Source organism: Dioscorea cayenensis, chromosome 16 (assembly GCF_009730915.1).
Source record: "Dioscorea cayenensis subsp. rotundata cultivar TDr96_F1 chromosome 16, TDr96_F1_v2_PseudoChromosome.rev07_lg8_w22 25.fasta, whole genome shotgun sequence".
NCBI lineage: Eukaryota > Viridiplantae > Streptophyta > Magnoliopsida > Dioscoreales > Dioscoreaceae > Dioscorea > Dioscorea cayenensis.
The window spans coordinates 5,924,376-5,949,786 of NC_052486.1; the positions used below are offsets into that span (position 1 = coordinate 5,924,376).

Below are 25,411 nucleotides of genomic sequence, written 5' to 3' on the forward strand. Positions count from 1 at the left end.
AAGTGGCTCTATAAAACAAAATTCAAATCAAATGGAGAAGTAGACAAGTACAAAGCTCGGTTAGTAGCTAAAGGATACAATCAGGAGTATGGAGTAGATTATGAGGAAGTGTTTTCTCCAGTTGTGAGAATGGACACAGTGAGAATTTTCTTAGCTCTTGCAGCTTATAAAAAATGGACTGTCTTTCAATTGGATGTAAAATCAGCCTTTCTGAATGGATTTCTTGAAGAAGATGTTTATATAGCTCAGCCAAGGGGATTTGAAATTCCAGGCAAAGAGACCATGGTATATAAACTAATCAAGGCTTTATATGGTCTGAAGCAAGCTCCTAAAGCATGGTATGAAAGACTAGATACTTGGATGCAATCACAGGGTTTTCAAAGAAGTCAGATGGAACATGCATTGTACAAAAAGGTTGAAGAAGATGGAGATATACTGCTGGTATGTGTTTATGTGGATGATCTCATATATATGACTTCATCAGTATTAAAAGCAGAAAAATTTAGAGCTGAAATGAAAAGCGAATTTGAAATGAATGATTTGGGTGTGATGAAATATTTCTTGGGCTTTGAAATTCAGCAAGATCATGTTGGAATACATGTGTCTCAAAAGAAATACACAGAAGATTTGTTGAAATTATTTCATATGCAGAATTGCAAGCCTACAAATGTTCCAATGACCATTGAAACAAAGCAACAGATTTTTTGGGAAATCAGAGGAAGTAAATGCAACTCTATATAGAAGATTAATTGGAAAGTTGCTCTATCTAACACATACAAGACAAGACATCTTGTTTGCAGTTAATTTATTATCCAGATTTATGGCAAAGCCCACTAGAGTTCAATTTGCTGCAGCTAAGTATATTCTCAGGTATCTTGCTGGATCAATTGAGTATGGCATTCAATACTATAGTGGAGTTAAATGTATTTTAGAGGGATTTTCTGATAGTGATTGGAGTGGAGATTTAACTGACCGAAATAGCACTTCAGGGTATATTTTTAACTTGGGTACAGGAGCTGTCTGTTGGTAATCAAAAAAGCAAGAAATTGTTGCTCTATCAACTACAGAAGCTGAATACATCTCCCTTTGTTGAGCATGTTGTCATAGAATCTGGATGAAAAGGATGTTAATAGAATGTGGTATGACTTGCAATGATCCTATTACACTGTGGTGTGATAATAAATCCTGCATTAATGTTGCAAAAAATCCCATTATGCATGGCAGAACCAAGCATATTGGCATTAACTTTCATTTTATAAGAAACTTAGTGTCAAACAAAGATGTAAATCTGAATTTTTGCAAATCAGATGAGCAAGTAGCTGATGGATTGATTAAATGCTTAAGTTTTCAGAGTCACTACCGATTTAGAGAGCAACTGGGAATGTGTACTCTTCAATCAAGGGGGGGGGGAATGTTGATTGATTGAAGCCATGAAGATCTTTAGTTTTAAAGTTCTGAAGTTCAGTTTTATAACAAGGATGTTAGTGTATCAAATGGGTTACTGAAGTTTATGTGGATGACTGTTTTGTGAGTTGATTTGTGAAGAGAAGAGAGTAAGAAGCAATGAATGGCTGAGATGAATGGATCCTGAGATGCAGTTTAAGTTCGAGGCATGCTGATGGTTGTCTGGGTTAAGTTAAGGGCATTATTGTATTTTCAGTGTCTTTATTTTTATTTAGTCTCCTTTGTTTTGTAGTGTTTGACTGAGGAAAAAGTAATGTGTGTGTGAATGAGTGGATGCTTTGTGTTTGTTACTGTTTGTGTTTCTTCTCTACTTGTGCTTTTATGGTTTCCATTTCAGATTGATACCAAAACTTTCTGGTTCTTCATCTGCAAATCATCAACAACATAAATTACTGGTATATGGTGCTAGATGCTAGGTCAACACGGATCTACATATCAACAAAATGAGACGAGATAAATTTGCTCAGTGTATTTGAACATAGTATTTGCATGACGATTGTCATTGATAACAATACAATGGTGAATCTTACCAAGTAAAGAAGGATACATATAATAGTATATTATGCACCAAAAAGTTACAAGCTAATACATAATAGAGATATTTTAATCTTTTATCACAAAGATCCCATTCACATATGGGGCATGTTCCGAAAAGCATCAAATCAATGAAAAATTTATTATGTGAAACAACACAAATTTAGAGCTACATACTGTTCAAATCTGAAAAGTGTAAGTCTTCATAAGGAGAAAGAATATATACTCTTATGAGAACCAAAAAAGGCTTTGAAGATCTCGTATGATGCAAACACCGGGAAAGGGGAATAAAGTACCCATGTATATATTTGAACCATCTACATATCAAGTCATAAATGATTCTTTAAAAAACCAACTGTAATTGTTAAGAGGAATCCAGCTCCCTTTTAAGTTCTATATCGGTCAACCAGTTCTTAAAAATTTGATGCTAAAAAAGATTTCCAATTTACATCAAGAAAGCAGGCTCTATTTTCTAAAAAAAACACTAACCTCCAATTTTTGATACCAAAAATAATTTGTGCAGTAAACTCTTTGTAGGGCTTTATGCTTTACAAAATGAAATTCTCTAAAGTACCTCAATATCAGATTTGTGCCATGCAAATAATTTTTGTACGCCAATATGAAGAAAAGATCTGTTCATCTTCATGAGATACAAAATTAACTCCAGTTTATTCACATCCTAACGTGAGTACTGATTCAAAACTGATGCGAATAGCCATCCGAATTCAAATAGGGTTACCTCACAAAGAGACTAATTAAAAACTAGGAATTACCAAGTTTCATTAGCTAACGCTTCAGCAAATCAAGACATTAACATCAGTTCCCTTAGGAAATCTAAAAGCCTACTTCTTCTAATTATGAGCTTATCATCCCTAAATTTCATAGGACTAAAACTTTAAACAAATAAGCAAATCAAAGCAATCTTTAGCAAAAAATTTTATACAAATTTAACTTTAAAAAAAGTTGCAATATTTACCTGAATTTTGGGACCTCTATACTTCAAAGCCTCTAAACAATCTTGCGAAGAATGATAAGCAACACTCCTAATTCTAAAATTAGAAGAATCCTTCTCCAGCAAACACACTGTAGTCAAAATGCAGCAAAGGCTCCACCTTTGGCCTCTTGACGCAAACCTTCATCCTCACATTCTAATACACCGCATTCTTCTTTCCGAATAACAACCTTCCAAGTTTGGCCAAAATGGTAACCTCCTCCTCATCACTCTTTCTAAAGGAACACGTCCTTCGTCTTGGGATCATGGCATTCCAGTACGAACCTGTTGAAGATATTGATTAGAACATAACACAAGATGCTCACACTGCTGCATTTCCAGGGATTCTCCAGAAATTCAACATTGGTGCTTCTCATCTTGGGACTCAAGTCAAGATAGGATAGAAAGTTGTTTAGCAGGATGCTGGTGTTTGTGCTGCACCTGGGGATGCTTGAATTTACCCTTTTTACTGTGTTTGTTTGTAATATTTGTTTAAGTTGAATGTTCTCTATGCATGTACTGTACAACCATGAAGGTTGGTCTGCTAGGTGTTTGTTTAAATGCCTGGTGTTTGATTGAATGAAATAAACAAGTTATTCAGTGTGAGAAATCTCCTGTCTTCTTTCTCTTTTAGTTTGCTCTTGTTGTATAACATTGAAGTGATTATACTTTGTGAGAATTGAGTGAAATTCTGGTGTGATTGTTATTTGTCCATACTCCTAGTTACAGAATTCCTGAGAAGCAGAGTGTGTGTGTTGCTCATCCTGTCTCTCGATCCTAACAGTGGTATCAAAGACTTGTCATTGAATCTAGGCGAAGATGTCAAGCTCCTCTTCAGGAAAGGATGCTAATGTTCCCTATTTCAAAGGTGAGAACCACAACCTTTGGGCATTGATGATGAAGACCAAGTTTAGATCAAAAGATCTATGGAAATTGGTGGAGAAGGGGTTTAGTGAAGAAGGAGATGCTACTAGAATCAATGAAAGCCTCAAGAAAGATGCTAAAGCCATGTATCTAATTTAGTGTGAACTTGATCCAAGGATATTGGTGAGGATTTCTTGAAGCCAAGACAGCTAAGGAGGCGTGGGACATTATTAAAACTGAGTTCCAGGGAGACTCAGACAACTCCAACATTCAATTTCATGCTCTTCAAAGGGAGTTTGATGCTGTCAAAATAAAGCAAGGTGAAACTGTGCAGGATTTTGTGAGCAGGGTGTTAGACATCATCTATCAGATCAGAGTCCTGAAGCAAGATCTCCCTCAAAAGCCGGTTGTATCTAAAATACTTAGAAGTCTGACTCCCAGATTGTCACAGGCTGTTCACTCAATTATTGAAGCAAAGGATCTGAATACAATATCAGTTAAGCAATTGAGTGGCTCACTGAAAAACCATGAAACTATACTAAATATTGAAGGAAACCATCATGAAGGAGAGAAAGCATTGTATGTGGGCAGAGGAAATACTCACTCTACAGAGCATCCAAACAGAGGGAGAGGTAGAGGCCGAGGCTTCACTCCCAGAGGAAGAGGACACGGGCGAGCAGAAGCAGTGACTCAGCTCACATGGAACTCGGTCACTCTGCAGAATCTAGCAAATCCCATAAGGGGATACAATGCTTTGTATGTAAAAAAGAAGAAAATGTTGTGAAAGAAGAAAAGTCAAAGCAAGAAGAAGAAATGGCCTCTATGTTAATCAGTGAAGAACCAAAACAAAGTGGAGGACTGTGGCTTATTGACAGTGGTTGTTCCAACCACATGTCAGGAGAGAAAGGCTTGTTCCAGAGTATGGCCTCCACACCAAGTCACTCTATCAGAGTTGGGAATGGAAAGGCACTCAAAGTTGAAGGCATAGACAATGTGACACTCTGTTCAAGCAGAGGTAAGATTAGAATTTTGAACAATGTCCAGTTTGTACCAAACTTAACTCACAATCTATTGAGTGTCAGCCAAATGATGGATACTGGGTTTGACATTGAGTTTACCAAAGGAGTTTGCAACATCAAGGAGACTGAACCAAAGCAAAAATTGCTTAGGTTGGCATGACTTCTAACAGGCTCTTTCCTTTAGAAGCTAATGATGTTGATTTTGCGAACTTAGAACAAGGAGAAGATGAAGTCTCAAATCTCTGGCATAAGAGATATGGGTACATAAATGTGAAGAATTTAAAACAAATATAATAACAAGGCCTGGTGCTTGGGTTGCTGAACATTACAAGTATACACCCATGTGAAGCATGCTCACAGGGGAAGCAGGCCCGAACTGTGTTTCCCAAAGGCCAAGCGAAGCGTGCATCAGCACCATTAGAGCTGATTAATGGCAACCTTGTTGGCCCAACCAAAGCAACATCCATCGGAGGTAATTCTTATTTTCTCCTATAAACTGACGATTACTCAAGGTTCAGCTGGGTGTACTTTATGCACCAGAAATCAGAGACCTTTCAACTCTTCAAACAATTCAAGCTTCTGGTGGAGAAGCAATTCTCATACCCAGTAAAGGTTTTGCGCACTGATTGCAGAGGTGAGTTTACATCAAATGAATTTGAAGCTTTCGGCAAACTCGTCGGAGTACGTTATCGTTGTCAGCTCCACAGACCCCTCAGCAAAATGGCGTCGCCGAACGCAAGAACAAAACAGTGACAGAGATGGCCCGTACCATGCTAAAAGAGAGGAAGATGCCATCGGAGTAATGGGCAGAGGATGTGGCGACTATGGTGTATATTCTCAATCGATGTACAACATCGGCCGTGAAGCTCCTAACTCCGTTTGAAGCTTTGACCGGAGAAAAGCCCTCTGTTGACCATTTCAGGGTATTTGGTTGCTTCGTCTACATGCACATTTACCCGATGCAGCGGTCCAAGTTCGACGCCAAGTCACGACCCGGTGTGTTGATTGGCTACTGCGATCGCTCGAAGGCCTATAGGATCATGTTACCATATTCAAAGCGCGTACACGTCAGTAGGGATATTCACTTTTTTGAAGAGAAGGGCTAGCATTGGTCAGGTGATGCTGACTCGGATGCCTCAAACTATAGACCAGCACGTGAGGAGGGTGTGACCTTTCTTAACAGAGAAATGGAGATATTTCTATCGTTCGATCAAACTGATGTACGGTCTGATTCACATCTAAAGGTCTCTCCTGGTTTAGAAGAAGAAGAATCAGTGGCTGGAGAAGATGGTGGTGCTCCGACGAGGTATAGAAATCTCACTGATCTCTATAACTCTTGCTCTCTCGCTCTTTTAGCAGGGGATCCTTCATCTTATGAAGAAGCAGCGAGGGGTGAGGACTGGATTGCGGCCATGAAGGAAGAGATGAATGCTATAACAAAGAATCAAACTTGGCAGCTGACTGCTCTTCCAGAAGGAAAGAAAGCAATAGGCTTGAGGTGTATTTTCATGTCTAAACTTAATCCATATGGTATTCTACTAAGAAAGAAAGCTCGTATTGTGGCTAAGGGCTACTCGTAGCGTGAAGGGATTGATTTTGAAGAGGTTTTTTCTCCAGTCACTCGAATGGAGACCGTTCGATTGTTCTTATCCATTAGTGCACAAAAAGAATGGAGAATCTATCAATTGGATGTAAAATCCACATTTCTGAATGGAGATCTCATGGAAGAAGTGTATGTCCTACAACCAGAGCAGTCCGTTGTCAATAAGAAGGAGAAAGAGGTGTATCGTCTCCATAAAGCTCTATACGGTCTACGTCAAGCACCCAGAGCTTGGTATAGTCGTATAGACACTCACTTCTCTCAATTGGGTTTCACTCGAAGTAGTAATAAACCCACTGTATACTCCAAGATGCAAGGTAATTTTGATGTTATCTTACTTTGCTTGTACGTTGATGATATTTTATACATGGGGTCTTCAACGGAGTCTTTGATTGAGTTCAAAGAGAATATGATGAAGACTTTTGAAATGACTGATATGGGGCCGATGAGGTTCTTTCTCGGGCTGGAGGTGATACAGAGGATAGGATATGTCTTCGTGTCACAACAGAAGTATGCAGCGGATCTCTTGCTCAGATCTGGGATGCAAAATTACAAGAATATTGATACCCCAATGAATTCAAATGAAAAACTCCATCTTTAGGACAGTTTCTGGAAAATAGATCCACAGAGATACAGGAAATTGGTTGGTGCTCTGCTCTACCTCACTCATACTCAACCCGATATTATGTTTGTTGTTTCAATGGTCTCTTGGTTCATGCATTCACCGAGTGTGCATCACTTAGGAGCAGTAAAACGAATCCTTCGTTATATTAGTGGAACGATCGGTTATGGGATTCATTATAAGAAGGGAGAAAATTTCAAATTGATGGACTATTCTGACAGTGACTGGGGAGGATCTCAAGATGACCGGAAAAGCACCATAGGGTGGGTATTTTCACTAGGTTCCAGTGTTATAGCTTGGTGTTCGAAGAAGCAGTCGATCACTGCTCTGTCAAACACTGAAGCAGAGTATATATCATTGACAGCTGCTGCATGTGAGGTTGTTTGGCTTCGTCGGCTGCTAGAAGATCTAAATGAGAAGCAGGAGGATTCAAATGTTATTCTCTGTGACAATTCATCAGCACTGTCTATTGCCAGGAATCCTACACATCATGGGCGAACGAAACATATTGATACGCGATTTCATTTATTCGAGATCTTATAAAGGATGGTTTAATTAATGTGAAGCATTGTGGCACTAAAGAACAGCTGGCATATGTGTTTACAAAGGCCTTGCCCAGAATGAAGTTTAATTTGCTCACAGAGAAATTATGAGTTGGTGAGTTATCTGATCAAGTGGTGTATGTTGAAGATATTGATCAGAACATAACACAAGATGCTCACATTGCTGCAGCTCCAGGGATTCTCCAGAAATTCATCATTAGTGCTTCTCATCTTGGGACTCAAGTCAAGATAGGATAGAAAGTTGTTTAGCAAGATGCAGGTGTTTGTGCTGCACCTGGGGATACTTAAATTTACCCTTTTTACTATGTTTGTTTGTAATATTTATTTAAGTTGAAAGTTCTCTATGTATGTACTGTACAACCATGAAGGTTGGTCTGCTAGGTGTTTGTTTAAATGCCTGGTGTTTGATTGTATGAAATAAGCAAGTTATTCAGTGTGAGAAATCTCCTGTCTTCTTTCTCTTTTACTTTGCTCTTATTGTATAACATTGAAGTGATTATACTTTGTGAGAATTGAGTGAAATTCTGGTGTGATTGTTATTTGTCCATACTCCTAGTTACAGAATTCCTGAGAAGCAGAGTGTGTGTGTTGCTCATCCTGTCTCTCGATCCTAACAGTGGTATCAAAGACTTGTCATTGAATCTAGGCGAAGATGTCAAGCTCCTCTTCAGGAAAGGATGCTAATGTTCCCTATTTCAAAGGTGAGAACCACAACCTTTGGGCATTGATGATGAAGACCAAGTTTAGATCAAAAGATCTATGGAAATTGGTGGAGAAGGGGTTTAGTGAAGAAGGAGATGCTACTAGAATCAATGAAAGCCTCAAGAAAGATGCTAAAGCCATGTATCTAATTTAGTGTGAACTTGATCCAAGGATATTGGTGAGGATTTCTGAAGCCAAGACAGCTAAGGAGGCGTGGGACATTATTAAAACTGAGTTCCAGGGAGACTCAGACAACTCCAACATTCAATTTCATGCTCTTCAAAGGGAGTTTGATGCTGTCAAAATAAAGCAAGGTGAAACTGTGCAGGATTTTGTGAGCAGGGTGTTAGACATCATCTATCAGATCAGAGTCCTGAAGCAAGATCTCCCTCAAAAGCCGGTTGTATCTAAAATACTTAGAAGTCTGACTCCCAGATTGTCACAGGCTGTTCACTCAATTATTGAAGCAAAGGATCTGAATACAATATCAGTTAAGCAATTGAGTGGCTCACTGAAAAACCATGAAACTATACTAAATATTGAAGGAAACCATCATGAAGGAGAGAAAGCATTGTATGTGGGCAGAGGAAATACTCACTCTACAGAGCATCCAAACAGAGGGAGAGGTAGAGGCCGAGGCTTCACTCCCAGAGGAAGAGGACACGGGCGAGCAGAAGCAGTGACTCAGCTCACATGGAACTCGGTCACTCTGCAGAATCTAGCAAATCCCATAAGGGGATACAATGCTTTGTATGTAAAAAAGAAGAAAATGTTGTGAAAGAAGAAAAGTCAAAGCAAGAAGAAGAAATGGCCTCTATGTTAATCAGTGAAGAACCAAAACAAAGTGGAGGACTGTGGCTTATTGACAGTGGTTGTTCCAACCACATGTCAGGAGAGAAAGGCTTGTTCCAGAGTATGGCCTCCACACCAAGTCACTCTATCAGAGTTGGGAATGGAAAGGCACTCAAAGTTGAAGGCATAGACAATGTGACACTCTGTTCAAGCAGAGGTAAGATTAGAATTTTGAACAATGTCCAGTTTGTACCAAACTTAACTCACAATCTATTGAGTGTCAGCCAAATGATGGATACTGGGTTTGACATTGAGTTTACCAAAGGAGTTTGCAACATCAAGGAGACTGAAACCAAAGCAAAAATTGCTTAGGTTGGCATGACTTCTAACAGGCTCTTTCCTTTAGAAGCTAATGATGTTGATTTTGCGAACTTAGAACAAGGAGAAGATGAAGTCTCAAATCTCTGGCATAAGAGATATGGGTACATAAATGTGAAGAATTTAAAACAAATATAATAACAAGGCCTGGTGCTTGGGTTGCTGAACATTACAAGTATACACCCATGTGAAGCATGCTCACAGGGGAAGCAGGCCCGAACTGTGTTTCCCAAAGGCCAAGCGAAGCGTGCATCAGCACCATTAGAGCTGATTAATGGCAACCTTGTTGGCCCAACCAAAGCAACATCCATCGGAGGTAATTCTTATTTTCTCCTATAAACTGACGATTACTCAAGGTTCAGCTGGGTGTACTTTATGCACCAGAAATCAGAGACCTTTCAACTCTTCAAACAATTCAAGCTTCTGGTGGAGAAGCAATTCTCATACCCAGTAAAGGTTTTGCGCACTGATTGCAGAGGTGAGTTTACATCAAATGAATTTGAAGCTTTCGGCAAACTCGTCGGAGTACGTTATCAGTTGTCAGCTCCACAGACCCCTCAGCAAAATGGCGTCGCCGAACGCAAGAACAAAACAGTGACAGAGATGGCCCGTACCATGCTAAAAGAGAGGAAGATGCCATCGGAGTAATGGGCAGAGGATGTGGCGACTATGGTGTATATTCTCAATCGATGTACAACATCGGCCGTGAAGCTCCTAACTCCGTTTGAAGCTTTGACCGGAGAAAAGCCCTCTGTTGACCATTTCAGGGTATTTGGTTGCTTCGTCTACATGCACATTTACCCGATGCAGCGGTCCAAGTTCGACGCCAAGTCACGACCCGGTGTGTTGATTGGCTACTGCGATCGCTCGAAGGCCTATAGGATCATGTTACCATATTCAAAGCGCGTACACGTCAGTAGGGATATTCACTTTTTTGAAGAGAAGGGCTAGCATTGGTCAGGTGATGCTGACTCGGATGCCTCAAACTATAGACCAGCACGTGAGGAGGGTGTGACCTTTCTTAACAGAGAAATGGAGATATTTCTATCGTTCGATCAAACTGATGTACGGTCTGATTCACATCTAAAGGTCTCTCCTGGTTTAGAAGAAGAAGAATCAGTGGCTGGAGAAGATGGTGGTGCTCCGACGAGGTATAGAAATCTCACTGATCTCTATAACTCTTGCTCTCTCGCTCTTTTAGCAGGGGATCCTTCATCTTATGAAGAAGCAGCGAGGGGTGAGGACTGGATTGCGGCCATGAAGGAAGAGATGAATGCTATAACAAAGAATCAAACTTGGCAGCTGACTGCTCTTCCAGAAGGAAAGAAAGCAATAGGCTTGAGGTGTATTTTCATGTCTAAACTTAATCCATATGGTATTCTACTAAGAAAGAAAGCTCGTATTATGGCTAAGGGCTACTCGTAGCGTGAAGGGATTGATTTTGAAGAGGTTTTTTCTCCAGTCACTCGAATGGAGACCGTTCGATTGTTCTTATCCATTAGTGCACAAAAAGAATGGAGAATCTATCAATTGGATGTAAAATCCACATTTCTGAATGGAGATCTCATGGAAGAAGTGTATGTCCTACAACCAGAGCAGTCCGTTGTCAATAAGAAGGAGAAAGAGGTGTATCGTCTCCATAAAGCTCTATACGGTCTACGTCAAGCACCCAGAGCTTGGTATAGTCGTATAGACACTCACTTCTCTCAATTGGGTTTCACTCGAAGTAGTAATAAACCCACTGTATACTCCAAGATGCAAGGTAATTTTGATGTTATCTTACTTTGCTTGTACGTTGATGATATTTTATACATGGGGTCTTCAAACGGAGTCTTTGATTGAGTTCAAAGAGAATATGATGAAGACTTTTGAAATGACTGATATGGGGCCGATGAGGTTCTTTCTCGGGCTGGAGGTGATACAGAGGATAGGATATGTCTTCGTGTCACAACAGAAGTATGCAGCGGGATCTCTTGCTCAGATCTGGGATGCAAAATTACAAGAATATTGATACCCCAATGAATTCAAATGAAAAACTCCATCTTTAGGACAGTTCTCGGAAAAATAGATCCACAGAGATACAGGAAATTGGTTGGTGCTCTGCTCTACCTCACTCATACTCAACCCGATATTATGTTTGTTGTTTCAATGGTCTCTTGGTTCATGCATTCACCGAGTGTGCATCACTTAGGAGCAGTAAAACGAATCCTTCGTTATATTAGTGGAACGATCGGTTATGGGATTCATTATAAGAAGGGAGAAAATTTCAAATTGATGGACTATTCTGACAGTGACTGGGGAGGATCTCAAGATGACCGGAAAAGCACCATAGGGTGGGTATTTTCACTAGGTTCCAGTGTTATAGCTTGGTGTTCGAAGAAGCAGTCGATCACTGCTCTGTCAAACACTGAAGCAGAGTATATATCATTGACAGCTGCTGCATGTGAGGTTGTTTGGCTTCGTCGGCTGCTAGAAGATCTAAATGAGAAGCAGGAGGATTCAAATGTTATTCTCTGTGACAATTCATCAGCACTGTCTATTGCCAGGAATCCTACACATCATGGGCGAACGAAACATATTGATACGCGATTTCATTTATTCGAGATCTTATAAAGGATGGTTTAATTAATGTGAAGCATTGTGGCACTAAAGAACAGCTGGCATATGTGTTTACAAAGGCCTTGCCTAGAATGAAGTTTAATTTGCTCACAGAGAAATTATGAGTTGGTGAGTTATCTGATCAAGTGGTGTATGTTGAAGATATTGATCAGAACATAACACAAGATGCTCACATTGCTGCAGCTCCAGGGATTCTCCAGAAATTCATCATTAGTGCTTCTCATCTTGGGACTCAAGTCAAGATAGGATAGAAAGTTGTTTAGCAAGATGCAGGTGTTTGTGCTGCACCTGGGGATACTTAAATTTACCCTTTTTACTATGTTTGTTTGTAATATTTATTTAAGTTGAAAGTTCTCTATGTATGTACTGTACAACCATGAAGGTTGGTCTGCTAGGTGTTTGTTTAAATGCCTGGTGTTTGATTGTATGAAATAAGCAAGTTATTCAGTGTGAGAAATCTCCTGTCTTCTTTCTCTTTTACTTTGCTCTTATTGTATAACATTGAAGTGATTATACTTTGTGAGAATTGAGTGAAATTCTGGTGTGTTTGTTATCTGTCCATACTCCTAGTTATAGAATTCCTGAGAAGCAGAGTGTGTGTTGCTCATCCTGTCTCTCGATCCTAACAGAACCCGCCCACCATTCCACCCACTTCAACACTATGTGGGGAAATTCAAAGAATAAAACGCTAGGGTTTCAGTGAGGGATTTGGGTTACAGGAAGTTATCTAGGATGGAGAGGAAGGAGGAGATGAGAGTTCGTAATCAAGCTCCGCGTGGACGGACTAGAGGAGATCGCCGTCACAGAGAAGTGCACAGCTCCGGCGATATAGCTGCCGGAGTGACATCATTGGCAGGGTCTTTGGCCGTCGTGCTGGTGATAGGGTATATGGTTTCGGTGGTTTGGGAGCTTTGATCAGTTCTGAGCCATCTGATCTTTTGATTGTTTGATGGACGGTGAGGATTAAACTCGTTGGTAGAGCCACCGGCTTTTAGATGAGCCGTTGAGTATTGTTCAAATTAAACGACTGAGATTGAGCCTTAAATGGAGCAAAAATAGTTCAATATTGTGGGTGTGTGTGTGTGTATAAACGAAATTTTCTCTTGAAAAAAAATTAAGCACCTTTGTTTTTTTTTTTTAAAAAAAAATAAGTTATTGTTTATCTTTAAAAAAAAAATTTTAATCTCAACTATGGACATCAACCTAATATTCCATGTTGATAAATTGAGATAGATAAATCACTAGCCTTTCATGAAGTTTGTGGGAATAGTAAAAATTATAATCTCAAATAATGGAATAAAAAAACATTAGATGTAATTAGAGATATTATGTACCATATAACTAGAGGGATTTTGGTCTAGAGGTATCACCCCACTAGATAAAGTTTGCATAATCTTCATTGTTAGAGTTCAAAATGCATATAATGGCAGTGGTGCCAAAGTTCCTCGGTTGTGAAAACAGACATATAATCTAATTTCTGAATTGGATAAATGAGAGTGCACAAAGGGACTCTCATTGCACGCCCCTAATAATATATGCACTTTTCGTATTTAAAAAAAATAATTGTATCAGAGACTATCATAGCGTTAAAGAGATTTAAAAATTTGTTTTCCCAAATTGTTGATGCAAACTTCCTGCCCTTTGGAGTCAAAATCATCTTAATTAATATATGTTTACAAAACAGAATAATAGCAATGTCCTAAGAACTCTCTGTATATATCTTAATTTTGAAGTATACCGTGAGAGTGACTATGGCCTAGAAAAGCATCCAAAAATTTCTTTTTGAGTTCCCCTTGAAAAAAAGCTATTATTCACAACTAAATAATATAAAGATCGTTTTTAAATAATTACAGGAATTAAAAAATATAGAGAGAAATCTTCCCCTACAATGGGTGCAGACAAGGCAAGTCTTAGAGAAAATGGGGCTAGGAAAAATCATAATAAATGTTTTTTTAGTATTTTTATTATATAATAAATTATATAATAAAAATAAAAAATAATATTATCATAAATCAAAAAATTAAATAAGATAAATTTTAAAGTTTAAAAAAATAATTAAATTTTTTTAAATTATAATTATGTGGATAGGATCATATGATAGTAAATGAAATGTTTAAGTATAAATTTTTTAAAAAAGAAAACATAAATTGTGAGGCCCTAGAGATTTGCAAGGCCTATTATTAGTGTTATAGTTTAAAAATAATTAAAATTTTCAAGGTAATTATATGGATAGGATTATAGGATGATAATAAATACAAATTTTAAAATATAATTTAAAAAAAATAAATTGTGAGGCCCTAAAAAATTAGGGGCTCAGGCCAAATTTGTCACACATTTAATAGTTGAAAAATAATTTAAATTTTCAAGATAATTATATGGATATGATAATACTAAATGAAAATATCAAATATAACTTTTTAAAAAAATATATATGAATTATGGGGCCTCCGAAATCATGGGGCCCTAGGCATAGGCCTTGATCTCCTATGCCTAGGGCCAGCTCTGAGTTGCTTATATATATATATATATATATATATATCTTAAAAGTATGAGTTTATCCAAAATTTATCTTAGACATTATATCTGATTGAATTCTTTAAGTTGACGCAATTCATCCTTACATCGTGATTGAAATTATGTTTAAAAAGACCAATTAATCTTTTAACGAGGTTTTGAAGAGAGAAAGCAGAAATCATTAAACCATATTAGTTTTGGCCAATTACATTTCAAATCATTTCCCAAATTTTCTCATAGATCATGAAGTTTATACATCTAATTAAAAAAATTTCATGATTGAATTCCTATTATAGCTAAACTATGGTAGGGCTTAGGCGTGTGCCAAATTGAAGTTCTTGAGATTTTGTTGTAGCACTTTGCTAAATAAGTTTGAATATAATTAAAGTTTTTTTTAACTATTGTTGCAATACGAGTAGGAGTAGAAATAACTCTCATAGGGAAGGGCGACAATTCGACTCCCTTTCAAAGCATGATTAAGGATTTGGAGTGTATATGTGAGATGACTTGTCTATCCTATCAAATAATAATACTAAAAAATAAAAATATAAAAATTGTAAACCTTTCATCTCTTATGCATAAAGAACAGATTTGATATATTTCTTTAGCCATCGAATAACTCTTAAAAACACACTATGGACCTTCAACTGACAATTCCATTTGTTTATTGACTTTATTAGTATTAATTATATATTTTAAAATTTTCATTATAATTAATTAGAGACTAACAATCTTTGGGGGGCATGCTCAAATGTGTATCTTAACCGTGCTTGAGATGAGCTTGGCTTCACTCCCTCATTCTTTATCTCTTGTTCAAGCTTCGTTTTTTTTTTTATCTTTTTTCTTATTTAATTAAAATTTTATTAATTCTATAGAATCTTAAGTTTATGTTTATGTAATATTTTATGTGAATTAACACATGATCATCATATATACACAGAATTGGAGATTAAGATTAGCATTCAATGTTTATTGTTTAACATATTCATCTTGTCCAGGCCCTACCATTCACATAGACATAGGTATATGATGGTCTATATGAAATGATGATCAGTTGAAAAAATTTAATAAAAAATAAAAATAAATAAAATAGTAATATTCAAATATGCTTTATTCAAAGCAAATGAACTAAAAACATCTTTTAGTTAACCGGCCTTCTAAATTTATTAATTTTTAAGATAATTATTTATAGATTCCATTATCAAGTTAATAAACACCACATCTGTCAATTGAAAAAGCAAAGTTGGTTTCATGCCTCATAATTTCCCATCTATAGTAACATTTCCTTGTCTAACCACCCTCAAACTCAATCAACTAAATAGGTTCATCATTTAATAAAAAAAGTCAGGACACATCATAAGGGTGTCCAAATACATTTACAAAAGTTGCATTTGTGTCCAAGAGAGTGAGCCATTCTCAAGATAATTGATAACTAGATAATCGGTAAAATGAATTAGTAATGAATTATATGATTATGTAATCAAAGATATCCATGTTATTAAAGAGGTTGTTATAGTATCATCCATTATCTTGACACATGTGGTGTTTGTTACAATGCCCTGAATGACCAGTTTAATGAATGATATGATTATGTAATCAAAGATATCTAAATTATTAGAGAGGTTGTTATATAGTCATCTATTATACGAGCACACGTGGTGTTTATTACAATACCATGAATAACTAGTTTAATGAATGATATGATTATTTAACCAAAGATATCTAGGTTGTTATAGAATCAACCACTATCCTCGAACATGTGGTGTTGTTACAGTGACTTGAATGACCAGTTTAATGATTGATATGATTATGTGATCAAAGACATCCAGGTTGTTAGAAAGATTGTTATAGAGTCAGCCATTATATTGGCACACGTGGTGTTTGTTACAATGCCCTGAATGACCAGTTCAATGAATGATATGATTATATAATCAAAGATATCCATGTTGTTAGAAAGGTTGCTAATGAATGATATATGATTATTTAATCAAAGAAATTCAGGTTGTTATAGAGTTAGTCATTATCTTAGCACATGTGTTGTGTATTACGATTGCCTAAATCACAAGTTTAATGAATGATATATGATTATTTAATCAAAGATATCCAAGTTATTAAAGCGGTTGTTATATAGTCTGTCATTATCATGTCACATGTGGTGTTTGTTAAAATGCCCGGAATGACTAGATTAATGAATGATATGATTATGTAATAAAAAATTACCATGTTGTTCAAAAGGTTGTTATAAACTCAGCCATTATCTTGGCATATATAGTGTTTGTTACAATGTCTTGAATAGTCAGTTTAATGAATGATACAATTACATAATCAAATATATCCATGTTGCTAGAGAGGTTGTTATAGAGTCAGCCATTATCCTAGCACATGTGTTTGTTATGATGCCCTGAATGACCAGTTTCATGAATGACATATGATTATGTAACAAAAAATATTAATGTTGTTAAAGAGGTTGTTATAAAGTACGCCATTATCCTAGCACACAAGGTGTTTGTTATAATACCCTAAATGAAAAATTTAATGAATGATATGATTATATAATCAAACATATCCAGGTCATTAAAGAGGTTGTCATAGAGTCCGCCATTATGTTAACACACGTGGTGTTTTGTTACAATACGCTAAATGACCATTTTAATGAATGATATGATTTCGTAATCAAAGATATCCAAGTTATTAGAGATGTTGTTATAGAATCGGCCATTATCCTGGTACATGTGGTGTTTGTTATAGTGCCCTAAATGACAAGTTTAGCAAATGAGATATGATTATGTAATCAAAGATTTCCAAGTTGTTAGAAAGGTTGTAATAGAGTTAGCCACTATCCTCACTCAAGTGGTTCTTGTTACAATGCCCAGAATGACCAGTTTAATAATGATATAATTCTGTAATCAAAGATATCCATGTTGTTAGAAAGATTGTTACAGATTTGGCCATTATCCTCGCACACGTTGTGTTTGTTATGATGCCTGAATGAACAGTTTAATGAATGATATATGATTATATAATCAAAGATATCATGGTTGTTATAGAGTCTTCCATTATCTTGGCGCACATGGTGTTTGTTACAATACCTTGACATACCCCTTGCGAGTGCGTACTACAAGTGCACTGGTTGTCGAAGTAATAAAGTACCCCGATGAGTGGGTAGTCGTATCCACAGGAATAGTGCTCAGAAACACAAGTAGTGCTATTTAGCTATAGTGAAGATGATTTAAGAGGGGTGAAAAATATCAATACAAATAGAAATAAAGTAAAGAAGAAAGAGACGCAATAGAATAACAGGAGAGGCAATCGATAGAAAATGGGGAACCCCGACATTGCTCACCCTAGGACTATTGTTTCAAGTGCAAGACCAATCATTATGTCTCCTAACTGATGTCTAATGAGTCATGAAAATCCTAAGACACACGGTGCCAAAACCAAAGGTTAACCGTGACTAACCCTCACACTATGCCCCGGCGAAAAGGAATACTCTCGACGCCTCACACTGTGTGGGATTGCATGAAATTTGGGGATTTCAAGTAATAAACCCTATTCCCTAATATAGATCTAATCCGTTGGCCCAGGAGAAAGACCCCTAGTCACAATTAAGCCCCAGCACTAAGGATTACTTCAACACTTCACTCTATTGCTCGTGCAACTAAGCCCCAGTGGAGTTTGTCTCTTAGCACTTTACTCTATTGTGACCACAAAGAACTCTTGAAACGTGGGGGTAGGATAAATCACATCGGAAGGGAAAGAGGACGTTCCGCTACCTCTCGACTCACCCTCTCGACCCTCTCCAACTTAGCTTTATCTAACTCTCATGATATGTCACTCATCCATAAGAATTACCAAGATAGCTTCTCAACCCTAGTGTCACTCTATGGGAAAATCAATTCAACAAGCATTCAAGGTTTTAACTCAATTAAAAACATCAATTAAAGAAATATAATGAAAGATCAATGAAACAAAATCATCATAGGGTTTACAAGTCCAAGCACCCATTTGGGGTTTAGCTCTCCATGGAGCAAGATACAATCAATAATGAAATCAAATATAAAAGCATGCAATCCAGAAGTAAAACCCCCTCGTAGTCTGTATCTATGGTTCTGTAGAGTTGCCTCATCTTTTCCAAGGGTTCCCTCATCAAGCCTTGCAGAATCGATGGCGATAAAAGCTCCCCCAATAACTATCTTCCGAAAGAGCGCGGTGTCGAAGGCCGTAGAACCACTCCAAAGACCTAGCCAAAGCCTCTCCAAACCCTAGCCGCGAGCACCTCCAAAGATGGGGAAAAGATGAGAAAAAGATTCCTTAAAACATTTAAAATTGCGGTTTTTATACTAGCTTGAATCGAGCATCCACCCCTATGAATTTCCACACGCCCGTGTGAATTTCCAGAAGTCGATTTCTTGCGAGCTGTGAACAGTAATTGCTATAGTACTTTACTACAGTAAACTGCTATAGTTTTTCGCCAAAATACTTCCGAAACCACACTTTTCAACGAGACCACATGAATGGGCACACATCCATGCGGTAGATCGTGTTGCTTCTTCAATGAAATATCATTGAGGAAGATCTTGCTAGTATTGCATAAGTCGGAACAAATGAGTATGACTGCCTTTGTGCCCCTCCAATTTGTATATTTTCTTGAACACAATGGAGGTTGGCACACACCCAAATGTCTTTGAGCACAACTTGTGTCTTCATGTTTGTTCAATCCAAGAACTTCATCAAAAATTGCATCCACGATCTACTTTTGGTTCTTTTCTTCTACAATTATCTCCACAACCCTAAATGCACAAACAAACACATATACACAAAAATAAGTGATAAAATCTGAGAAAAGTAATGCTCAATGTAAGAAAGAAATACTTTGTATTACTTATACACAAGCACTTATCAAACTCCCCCACACTTAAGCTTTTGCTTGTCCTCAAGCAAAAATAAAACATTAAAGTATATAAGAAGGAAAATTGGAAGTGCTTGACCTTAGGTTCACCAAAAGCATGCAAAGGAAGCATTCTATAAGTAAAGAAAAATTTCAACACCGAATAAGAAAAATCAATGCTCTAGTTAAAAACATGAATAAAAAAGGACAACAACCTGATATCGTGTAAGTGTGTATAAACTCACTCAAGTCAACCCAACGTATAATCCTCAAAGCTCTAAGTAAGAGGGACTTATTTATTTACAAAAAGGAAAGAAAAGGTAGTAGCTTCACACATCCTCTAAGGTAGCCCTTTCTTAAGCGGCTGCTAAGGTGGCTTTCACACTTTCGAGGTGGTAGCTCTTTCTACCGAGATGGTAGCTTTCACTCATCCTATGAGATAGCTCTTTCTCTCATTAGGGCATGACTAGTATCCGACTTATGAGATTAGCTTCATACTTCATAGGTGGTAGCTCTTTTCACCCCTAATGCACAAACAAAACCCTTTTTTGACGAAATTAGAACAAGAAACAAACTAATTTAGTCCCTTGAACATTGAACTCAAGTTTCCACAAGGTTTAATGAGTGAGTAGTGCAACAAGTGTCAATCGGGCAAAAATTCCTAAAAATTTAAGTAAAACTAGAGCATGAGAACATTCAATGTTAAAAATTTTCCTAAACTTAAGAATACAAACATTGCAACTAAGGTGAACAGCCATTGGCTACATGAGCATGAACCATGAAAGCATAAGTATAGATCATGTATAATGTGAACTCTCCCCCACACTTAAGATGTACATTGCTCTCAATGTACGCATGCAAGCACAATAAAATATAAAGCAATCAAAACACATATATGGAGATGGGAAATTGAAACAATACTCCTCTAAACTCCTGATAGTACATTTAATGGAGCTATATTCATTGAGAGTTGAGTTCCAATGGTTTGTGAAGCACACACGGCCATGTGAATGTCACATTGACCGTGCCCATGACAAATCCTCAAATTCCAGACTCAAAAGATCATCTGTAAATATACACAAGGGGGTTCAGTGAAGCTCAACAAAAACAAAATAAACTTGAGTCTATAAAGATATGAAAAGGAAATACAACTCGAAAAACTGAAAATAAAAGATAAAATCTGAAGCAGAATCCTTTCTGAGTAGTACAAGTCCAAAATAATGCAAAAATAAAATACAAAAAACATAAGAACTCAAATAAAGATAAAAATGACTCAAGCATTGGTGTCCTGCTCAAACGGCTCTACTGTTGCTATTAGATCAACTGATGCTAGTGGTGGTGATAGTGGTGTTGGTGATACCGGAGGAGTCAGTGGAGCTCTAGGTCTCATGATAAAGGGAGAGGCTGCGTCTCGCTCTAGTAGCTGCTGTAGTGTGTCGAGATAAGCCATCACCTATGTATGGTTCGCAGCCTATGTAGCGTGAACCTCAGCTATCTCTGCCCGTAACACCCCCATCGTACTTTCGAGCCTCTCAAAATGATCATTGGCTCAAGATGGAGAAAACATGTGTACTAGAGGTGGCTCCTGTGCTGCAGGTGGTGCCTTGGTCTCTATCTGCTCCTATTGTGGCTAGGGAACAGGCTGTGACCCTCCTGCTGTGTCCCCCTCCCCCTCGGCTGTCTCAGGTGGGGACATGATCATCACATAAACTCTGTCCCTATACCGGCGGGTCATCCCCATCAACCGCATGGTCTCCAAGCCGAGGGGAGAGGCACTATTGTCTTCTCGACCCCTCTAATAGTGTCTAGTAAACCCATCCCGATGATGAGTCTGGTGATGTACGGGCCTGAGAAGAAGATTCTGACTCTTGCACACCGCCCCTGGTGTCGCAGATACTTGGCCAGAATGTGTCCCAAATTTAACGGCTCGCTTTGTACCATGAATTATAAGTATAATAGCTCCTATATGCTCAAAACTCCAGTACTGTCACCGCGGTCATTCACTGATCTGCTCAAGACAGTGTGAACATATCGATAAGCGGGTTAGAAAAGACATATCACCTTCGACACTCCTGGCTCATACTGCCCCTGTCCAGATAACACGTTGTAGGTATGCTATGGTGTCAAACTGCAGGGATAATCCGTAGGCAATTGCTCATATGAACACCCCATTATAAAGACCCAATCGTACTTAAAAACTGTGTGACGCTCATACTATGATATTGTCCGAAGGCTCTGAACTAGATGCCGTTTATGCTATTGAAATTGGAATAGGAGCGATCAAACTTGAACGACGCCAATACCTCCAAAGTCAACATGCGAATAGCGGGCTCTCGAATCGATAATAAACTCCTCCAGCTACCCACAAACAACAACTCCTCAACCCCGTCGGTCATCTCGTCCCTCAACTAAATCACTCTAAGTGCACCCACATCTGGGAACCGAGATTAGCTGAACTTGAGCTTCGACAGTCTCTCAAACCGAGCCTGGTGCTCAAGAATCGCAAACTCCATGTGTTCAGGCTCAGGCGAGGGCTCATATGGATAATTGCCGGCTGCTGTCTTGGTCCTGGGTGCTATATCTGCAAGAATTAAAGAGAAATTGATCAAATTAATTCAAGAGATCAATACTGCAGAAATCCACATAGTCGTGTGGAAATTCCACACGCCCGTGGGGATCTAAGTGGCGTGAAAACCGCATGGCAAGGTTGCAAAAAAAATCCAAAAATACATCACAAATCCATTCTAAAATCACTCTAAAACATGCACCATCCATTTAAACATGAAATCAAAGCAACATTTATCAATTTAAGCAAAAACCTTGAATACGGCAAGAAAACACGCTAAGATACCCATATATAGACAGTAGAAGGTCGGGAGAGTAAAGAGAAGTGTCTTTCGAGCATTTTGGAATTATAAAATGAAGAGGTGCAAGTAGATTTTAAAGAAAAGTCGCGCCCCTTAGCGTTCTGTGCATTCACACTGGCGTGTGAAAATTACCCACGCGTATGTGACTCCACAGGATGGCTCACAGGGATAGCCACACGCCCCTATGTGCTCTCAGGATAGGCTCTTAGTGGCTCTAAATGCATCCACACGGGCGTGTAGAAATTACCCACACCTATGTGCCCGATCCACAAGGGCACTCACACGCCCTTGTGGCCTCTCTGTCCTCCCAAGAAAATGGCTAAGGGTTCTACACACCCCTGTGGAAATTCCACACCAGCGTGAATATACGCACAGGGGTACTTACAAGGCACTCACACACCCCTATGTACTCTCAAGATGGAGGAGAACTCTCTGCAGAGTTTCTCACGGATGTGTGAAAATTACCCACGCCTGTGTGTAGTTCAGAGGGTCATCCACAAGGGCATTCACACACCCCTGTGTCTTCTCGGGATGGAGTCTGAGAACTTTGCAGAGATATACACGGCCGTGTGAAAATTACCCACGGCATGTGACCGTCACAAGGCAGTTCACAGGGGCACTCACATGCCCCTATGTCCTCTCGGGATGAGCTCTGAACGGAAACACACGCCCATGTGGAAATTCCACATGGCCGTGTGTCTTCTTCGGATGACTTAGAAAAATTACAGACTCTGTAGAAAAATTTCTGCTCACTCATACACATACAGAGCCTACATATACTATAAAAAACTGACCAGAGAATCATGGAAAACATGCTCATATAACTAAGAAACTTCACCAATCACAATTAAGCACACTAAAACACCAACAATCCATGAGAAAACACAACAATAGCATGTAAAATCAAAACACCAATACCAAAGCTCTTATTCATGCATACCTAATACTAAAACCTAGAAGAACAGTAAATGTTTGTCTTGCCTCCCAAGAAGAGCTTGTTTAACATCACTAAGCTTGACGTACCTCTTCTTACCTCACAGGGGTTCATAGGTGAAGGTTGCCCTCTTACCTGTAACTTGAAAACACGATGCACATAATTATTTCGAGGTAGAGGAAGAGTTGTCGAGCTTGTTACCACACAAGGGTACGTCACCCTTACTCCGTGCTTTCACATCCCCATTAGCCTTGGGGCACTTCTTATGATGTCTCTTTGCTCTTTTCATCTTTTGGACCATCTTCTTCATGATCCCTAGGGTAGGTTGCACCTTGTCCCTTAGACCAAGTGTCAAAACTTCTTTATTCTCCACCTTTTGATCTAGCAAGCCCTTAAACAGGTCCGGACACATCATTTCCTGCACATATTCATCAATTAGCTCATCAGTAGTGTCAAGAAAACAAAATGTATCATCAAAATCAAAAGAATATCACATAACTTCGGCGAGGCAGTATGTCAACTTGTCATCACCAACTTGTAATGTCAACTCCCCACCGTCCATGTCAATGAGAGCCTTGGAAGTCCCCAAGAACAGACTCCCAAGTATTAATGGAACCTTGGCATCCTCATCAACATTCAACACCACAAAGTCCACAGGAAATATGTACTTGTCAATCACAAGTACGTCTTCAGTGATGCCCCTCGGATGTCTAACTATTTGATAGGCTAATTAGAGTGTCATCCGAGTGGGCTTAGGCTCTCCCAAGCCTAGCTTCTGAAAGAATGTGTAAGGCATGATGTTGATACTAGCCCCTTACCTTCTCTTCCCCCAAATTACCAATGTTGCATGGAATGATAAAGCTTCCAGGGTCCTTTTTCTTGTTTGGCATACTATTTTGCAACACTGCCGAACAAGAGACATCTAAAATCAAGATGTACTCTCCTCCAACTTCCTCTTGTTGATCAAGAGGTCCTTGAGAAACTTTGCATATCGAGGCATTTGAAATAATGCCTCGACAAATGGGATGTTGATGTGCAACTGCTTGAATAAACCCAAGAACTTCTTGTATTGCTCATCATTTTGGTCATTTTTCAATCTTGAAGGGTAATGGATTCTTGGCTTGTAAGGTGGGGGTGCCAGCTCCTTATCTTTTACTCTCTCCTCAACCTCCACGACCTCGGGCAACTCAATATTGGTCTTCTCACTAGGGAGCCTAGTTTCAACTTCATGACCATTTCTCAAAGTGATCGCCTTCACATTCTCTCTTAGATTGGTCTCCGTGTTGCTAGGCAAACTCCCTTGAGGTTTTTCTGAGAGTGACTTCACAATTTGTCCCATTTGGTTCTCCAAGTTGTGCAATGAAGTGGTGTGGTTGCGAAGTGTGGCTTCAACAGATTGAAATCTTGTATCCGACGATTGAATGAACTTGGTCAAAGCCTTCTCTAAGTCGGTCATCCGGTTTTCCAACCCTGAAACTCTATTCTCCATGTTCGGGGCTTGTTGTTGTGGTTGGAAACTAGGTGGTGCCATAGTCTTATGTTGCCCATGTTGATGAAATTTCCGTAGAAGCTCCTTGAACCTATCCCATGTCTCAAAAAGTGACTCTAATTCTGTTTGCACAAAAGAAGATATCTCATTCCTGAGCTTAACAGATATTCCGGGAGGGAAATAGTGGCCAAGAAAAGCTTCTACCATCTCCTCCCATATAGTGATCGCTGCTCTAGGTAATGAATGTAGCCATTGCTTCGCTCTTCCTTCAAGAAAAATGGGCAGGCCCTCAACTTGATAGCATCATCCGTGACACCATTAATCTTGAGCATGTCACACACTTAAAAAAAGTTCTCAATATAATTGTTTGGATCCTCATCGGCCAAACCATTAAATTGTGCTAATGGCTGTAACATCTAGATGAAGCATGGCTTAAGCTCAAAACTCTGAGTTGTAATTGGTGGCTGCTAGGCTGCGTGCCAAGAACTGCGGGTCCTGTATAATCTGAGAGTGTCCTCTGCTGCTCATTCTGTCTCAGCTTAATACTAGACCCTTCATCTTCTATCTTATC

General features: G+C 38.6%; 1 protein-coding gene and 1 non-coding gene across 2 annotated transcripts; both read left to right on the forward strand.

The window, feature by feature from the left end:
• The first annotated feature begins 7,172 nt into the window (after nucleotides 1–7,172).
• LOC120278463 (secreted RxLR effector protein 161-like) lies at nucleotides 7,173–7,637 on the forward strand. The gene has a single exon (XM_039285256.1). It carries the CDS (start codon nucleotides 7,173–7,175, stop codon nucleotides 7,635–7,637), a length of 465 nt encoding a protein of 154 aa, XP_039141190.1.
• A 17,255-nt stretch (nucleotides 7,638–24,892) lies between these two features.
• Nucleotides 24,893–24,999, forward strand: LOC120279784. Its single transcript, XR_005542086.1, has one exon. It is a non-coding gene; the product is annotated as a small nucleolar RNA R71 (small nucleolar RNA).
• Nucleotides 25,000–25,411: the final 412 nt, after the last annotated feature.